This window comes from Cariama cristata, unplaced genomic scaffold, assembly GCF_000690535.1.
Source record: "Cariama cristata isolate BGI_N322 unplaced genomic scaffold, ASM69053v1 scaffold19752, whole genome shotgun sequence".
Lineage (NCBI taxonomy): Eukaryota > Metazoa > Chordata > Aves > Cariamiformes > Cariamidae > Cariama > Cariama cristata.
Window position 1 is genome coordinate 1 of NW_009605771.1, and position 6,365 is coordinate 6,365.

Below are 6,365 nucleotides of genomic sequence, written 5' to 3' on the forward strand. Positions count from 1 at the left end.
CGGGGCTGCCTTCCTCCGGGGGGTGCTGGTGTGCGCCGCACCGCCCCCCCGCCCCGACCTGCCCGGAGTGGGGCTGGCCCCTGCGCTGTTCGGGTCCAGACGCTGTGGGTCTGAGCACCCTTCCTGTCCTCGGTTCATCGCTGCCCCTAAATACAAGGGGAACCGTGCCTTCGGCTCGGGCAAGCCTACAGAAATGTCTTCGATGTTGCATACGGGGTGGGGGGATCCACGGCGCGAACCTTCAGATAGACGATGAACGTAAGAGCTGTCTTTTACTAAATTGTCCTGTGCAAAGGAAGTTGCGCTCATTGACTAATACATGAGCTGGTGAATGACTAAGTGTGGGACTTCTTTCATACCTGCTATAATTGCCTTTTTCTCTTATGTCTCTCTAGGGTGGATTTGCCAAGTGTTATGAGATGACAGATTTGACAACAAATAAAGTTTATGCTGCAAAAATCATTCCTCACAGCAGAGTAGCAAAACCTCATCAAAGGGAAAAGGTGTGTGTGCACGAATGACCTTTTTTCCCCCCTCAAACTCTCTTTGTGTGCTGGATTGCCCAGCCCTTTTCCTGAAATGGTTCCGATAGAGCTGCCTGCTCAACCTTGTGGATGCAAGGCTAACATTTTTTTTTCCCCTCTCTCTTCAGATTGATAAAGAGATTGAGCTGCACAGAATGCTTAATCATAGACATGTTGTGCAGTTTTACCACTACTTTGAAGACAGAGAGAATATTTACATTCTTCTGGAGTACTGCAGTAGAAGGGTGAGCATCAACTGGGAGAAATCCAGTATTTACTTGCCTGGAATCTACAACTTGTTTAAATGTGTGATGTGTAAAAGGTATTTTTTTGTGGCTTCTTTAGTTGTTGTTTCTCCATGCATTAATTTACTTTTGCTTAAGGTGAATTTTGTGTGTGAATATTAAGTGACATTTCTGCCTTTCTTTTTCCTCTGCAGTCAATGGCTCACATTTTAAAAGCGAGGAAGGTATTGACAGAACCAGAAGTGCGATACTACCTCAGGCAAATTGTGTCAGGGCTAAAGTATCTTCATGAACAGGAAATTTTGCACAGGGATCTTAAACTAGGTAAGTTCTGCACCTCTCTGACTTCAAAACACATTCTTTGAGCCCTATCAGCATTGTACCACTTTACCCTTGTATGGTGATAACCTAATTAATAGAATCAGCTCAGTCTGTCTTTACAGTGGAAACTTGGAGTGCTTAAGGGATGACATTAAGCATTCCTACCTTAAAAAAAAAATATCCTGGCTAGCTTCTGGCTTTGAACAGACTATGACTCAGCACCTGTGGCAAACGCATTCCTACCTTGCAAGAAAAGGACTAACTGGAATTTCTCTGTCTGCCAGGTAACTTCTTCATTAATGAGAACATGGAACTGAAACTGGGTGACTTTGGCTTGGCGGCTAGGCTGGAACCACTGGAGCACAGGAGGAGGTAGGAACATCAAAAAAATGTAAAACCTAGTAGTAAATTAAACCAAATTAATTTAGACGTGAGAAATCCTGTTCCATGGCAAAAGCTAGTTGCTTCTGGGATCAGGATTTCCCCTTCTAGAAAACAGGCTGTGGTGCTTTGACTTCTGCTTTCCTCTGAGCATTTGAATAATGGCAAATGCCTGAGGCAGAGTACCGGACTGACAAATAATGCAGATACGAGTCTGCTGTTCCTGTATCATGAAGACACCGTGAAACATGTCTACACTGTTAACATTCATAGAGCTCCTTTTAGGAGTCTCAAGTTCTTGTCCAAACTTGAGAGGAGAACCTGCCCTATGAAAAATAGTTTCTCGTCTTTCTATCTGAAATACTAACTGGCGTCTGTGGCCTCTTTGATTTGCAGAACAATATGTGGCACACCAAATTACCTCTCTCCAGAAGTCCTCAACAAACAAGGGCATGGCTGTGAATCTGACATCTGGGCCTTAGGCTGTGTAATGTAAGTACTTCACTGCCTTTGAGATGAAATATTTCTATTACTGGCTTAGGCTATTAAGAGTTCAAAGGGGATGCAGTACTGCATCAGTTTGCAGCCCTTTATACATGTGTAGCCCAAGTACAGAAATTCTCTTTCATGTTAGTAGACAGACAAAACCTTTTCAGTAGTTGCAGATAAGTATTGTGGGTGTGTCAAATAAAATTGGTTTCCTTTGCTTTTAAACAGGTATACAATGCTGTTGGGAAGACCTCCATTTGAGACCACAAATCTTAAAGAAACGTACAGGTGTATAAGGGAAGCAAGATACAGCCTGCCTTCATCTCTCTTGGCACCTGCGAAACACTTAATAGCTAGCATGTTGTCAAAAAATCCTGAGGATCGGCCCAGCTTAGATGAAATAATTCGACATGAATTTTTCCTACAGGTTTGTACTATCTGGTGTTCTGGTTGAAAATATCCACCCTAAAAATGCACTTTGTGGCCTAAAAATTTTTTTGTATCTCATATTTCCACAGGGCTTTACACCCGATAGACTTTCTGCTAGCTGTTGTCACACCGTTCCTGATTTCCATCTGTCAAGTCCTGCAAAAAATTTCTTCAAAAAAGCAGCTGCTGCTCTCTTTGGTGGTAAAAAGGATAAAGCCAGATACTTTGACACACATAGTAAGTGGATTGTAGCTACACTTGGAAACTTACCTCTGCGCCATCAATGTCATGCTAGTAATGTACAGCTATGGGATAGCAACTGAGCACTTGTATTTGTCTCAGAGCTTCCCTGGGTTAGTGTTGACCTCTTTATCAATACAGATGGTAGCCTACAATCTATGCAAAATTACATAAGTAAATGCTTCTTACAGTGTACTGACAATCTATATTGGCCATCTGTTAATCTGTAATGTCTATTAGAACTTTAGTCTCTTAGTGATCTATGTATAATGGTACCACTGTTCTGGGAGACTGACAGGCTTAGAAAAAGCTACTGGAAGGCGATAATGCCCTTTCTGCAGCTAACTTGTTAGGCTTTCTGTAATTGAACAGTGCTTCCAGATGTAGAGTTAAGTATTTTTTCCTGTATTACAGACAGACTAGCTAAAGAAGATGAAGAAATCTACAAGCTCAGGCATGATTTGAAGAAGACATCGATAACCCAGCAGCCTCACAAACACAGAACAGATGAGGTAAATGCAAGTGCAGTTCAATTCAAATCCAATAACAGTTGGGTGGAGTAGCTATAATTACATTCTGTTTGACTTGGATATCAGAGCTGGGGCTGTATGCAGCATAATCAAGCTTAAATGATTAGCAGAGATACTTTAAGAGGGATTAACGAAGCTTCACCAAGGTATGGTAGCCTTTTTAGGGAGACTATCAATTTTGGCTTTTGAGTAATTATAGTATCTGCCTAGACTCCATTGTTGTCTGTGTGGTAACTTGTCTGCCAGGTGCTCTTTCCCAATATTCCAAATATAGGGCTTCAGTTCATGATTAACTAGGACTTCTTGAAGAATAAATTGCTGAGATCTAACTCTTACTGTTTGATGTTCAGACCCACACACAGCTGTTCTCTTGCTAGGGCAGGAGAGCAGAGAACTGATTAATGGCGTGTGAGATTCAAATTGAAGAGCTAAAGAATGGAAAGAGCTGGAGTTCTTCAAGCTCAGTCTAACAGCAGCTCTTAGTACTTGCTGGAAGCGTTAATACCAGTCTCCCTAGAATTTATAATTTGTTGAGAAACAGGAGAGCCATGCAAAACTTCTGTATAAGCCTTGGCTTGTGTTATGTTTGATGTTCACATGTCTGACATCTCTTTTAGGAGATCCAGCCTCTTATCACAACAGTAGCAAAGCCGGGAGCGTTGCCAGAAACTAAGCAGACTGGAGACTCTATTCGAATGATAGTCAGAGGAACTTTGGGAAGCTGCAGCAGTAGCAGTGAATGTAAGTACAGCAAAATGCAATCTCTAATTCTAAATCTCACCTTTACTTTCTTCATGTCTCAGACTCAGAAGCTTGAAACAAACAGCTGGTTTCCTCCACACCTGCTATTTCTGATCCTCTAAATTTTACAACCAGTATTTTTGAAGAATTAAAACTGGAAAGCCATAAAGACTAAACTTCTTAAAACTACAGTCTAGATAACTGAACGGTTTTTAGAATGAAAACCTGTTCTTTATATGCTCTTGTCAGTCTAATAATCCTTCTCTTTCAGGCCTGGAAGACAGTACCATGGGAAGCGTTGCTGATACAGTAGCAAGGGTATTGCGAGGATGTCTGGAGAACATGCCAGATGCAGACAGCATTCCCAAAGAACAGCTGACAGTGTCGTTCCAGTGGGTTACAAAATGGGTGGACTACTCTAACAAGTATGGCTTTGGGTACCAGCTGTCAGATCACACTGTTGGTGTCCTTTTCAACAACGGGACACATATGAGCCTTCTGCCAGACAAAAAGTAAGAATGGTTACAAACGCAGCAACTCACTAAGGTGATTAAATGCAAAATGCTTTTATTTCATCTCAAGCCTCCTTCCTTTTTTCTCCTCTTATAGGACAGTCCACTACTATGCTGAGCTAGGCCAGTGCTCTGTCTTCTCAGCCACAGAGGCTCCTGAACAGTTCATTAGCCAAGTAACTGTACTGAAGTATTTCTCTCACTACATGGAGGAGAACCTCATGGATGTAAGTTCAACACCTTCTGAATCTTGAGCTATAAAAATATAGTAAATGTGAACTGAGTGCTTAACATAGTGTCTGCTCCCTTTCCTAGGGAGGAGATTTGCCCAGCCTAACAGATGTACGCAGACCCAGGCTTTACCTCTTACAGTGGCTTAAATCTGATAAAGCATTAATGATGCTTTTCAACGATGGCACATTTCAAGTAAGTTTGGTAGCATTACCAAAGAAAATGTTTCTGAAATAATTTATTGCAGTAAAACTGTGTAAGTGCCAGAAACTGAGAGGAGAAAATATACAAATGGGAACTTGCTTCTCTTTTACAGGTGAACTTCTATCATGATCACACAAAAATCATCATTTGCAATCAGAGTGAGGAGTATCTCCTTACCTACATCAATGAAGAGAGGATATCCACAACGTTTCATCTGACAGCTCTTCTGGTTTCTGGATGCTCATTGGAACTAAAACACAGAATGGAATATGCTCTGAACATGCTGCTGCAGCGATGTAACTGAAGGGACTGACTCCATTAAACTAAACGGACCCTCTTTCTCACTGTGAAATCTACAGTGGAGATGGTGGAGCAACTAGTATGTTGATGATGGATGTGTGGTGGTACGAAAATTTGACTGTCCTAGTGTGCTGGGCACACATCTATTGGAAGCCTAAACCTACTGTTGGACTAAAGTGGTGTGACAAGTTGTTCTTCGGACCATAGTTTTCCTTGCTTTGTGTGTGTGTTAAAGATATTTTTGACTTGAACTCTGAGCAGAGTGTGACCGCTTGCTCTGTAAGAGAGCATTTCTGATGGAGTTAAACTGTGAATATGCATCTGGAAGGGGAGGGAAGGGAGAGCTCTGTTGTTGTGGAATAGCTGTAATAAGCAGCTTTTGACTGCTTAACTGTGAACTATGGCCATACTCTTCCCCCTGCCCCCCCCCTTATTTTTCAAAAATACCCACACTTGTGGCTGGCAAGGTGCATTCCTAGTCAATTTTTTTTATTTATTACAGCCTAAAGTGAAGTATTTATTATACAACTTTTTTTTGGACCTTGGCATTTTAAATATAAATCTATTGGCAATAAAGAGAATGAAAATCTGAAGCATCATTCTCCACTCTTTTTACAATACAACTTAACATGCTTTGTTTTGCATTAACTGCTGCAGGTCAGGATATGAATGACAGGCTCTAATAGTGAGAAGTTTGTCCGTGCCTAGGCACATTCATAGTCACAAGCAGTTAGAGCAGCAACCCTAAACCAACTGCTGATGGGGCTTGCAGAGTAATGATGTAGGGCTGGGAGCTAAAGACAACAGTATGGATCTTTTCAATGTATTATGTCCCAGAATTGATACTGATATTTTAGACTGACTGAAAAGAGCTCCTTACTTCTGGATGATACTTGGTAGACAGTTGCTACACTAACAAGCTGTATAAGCTTCTTGCTCTTAACTTGGTGTGGAAGCATTTCTCTTACAAAGGGACTGAAGTATCCTGATGCCTCAGTGGTAGAATGAATGGTCCATACCTATCACTGCCCCTCTATTGTGCTTCATTGTAGTGTCTTTCTGCCTTTGGTTAAATGGTAACCCCAGGAAAGTAAAATCAAAATTGTAAGAAGATAAAGCCTGACTTAGTATGAACTTTAAGCTTATTCTACCAAGTTGATAGCATTAGATGCTAACAAGTGTTACTAAGACCAAATACCATTTATGGTATGCCACAAG

The 6,365-nt window shown here is 41.4% G+C and overlaps 1 protein-coding gene across 1 annotated transcript; it reads left to right on the forward strand.

Annotated features, from left to right (window-relative positions):
* The first annotated feature begins 399 nt into the window (after nt 1-399).
* Nucleotides 400-5,740, forward strand: PLK2 (polo-like kinase 2). The gene is made up of 13 exons (XM_009696122.1): nt 400-503; nt 653-769; nt 964-1,093; nt 1,375-1,462; nt 1,868-1,963; nt 2,189-2,387; nt 2,479-2,626; nt 3,044-3,141; nt 3,777-3,900; nt 4,172-4,412; nt 4,510-4,639; nt 4,728-4,838; nt 4,960-5,740. Exons 1-13 carry the CDS (start codon nt 420-422, stop codon nt 5,149-5,151), a joined length of 1,758 nt encoding a protein of 585 aa, XP_009694424.1. The 5' UTR covers nt 400-419; the 3' UTR covers nt 5,152-5,740.
* Nucleotides 5,741-6,365: the final 625 nt, after the last annotated feature.

What these genes read in the sequence shown, in the direction of transcription:
- PLK2 (XM_009696122.1), top strand. Translation starts at nt 420, where the DNA reads ATGACAGATTTGACAACAAATAAAGTTTATGCTGCAAAAATCATTCCT. An exon ending in TGGAGTACTGCAGTAGAAGG is followed by an intron (nt 770 to 963) that starts GTGAGCATCAAC and finishes TTTCCTCTGCAG; the next exon opens with TCAATGGCTCACATTTTAAA. An exon ending in ACAAACACAGAACAGATGAG is followed by an intron (nt 3,142 to 3,776) that starts GTAAATGCAAGT and finishes CATCTCTTTTAG; the next exon opens with GAGATCCAGCCTCTTATCAC.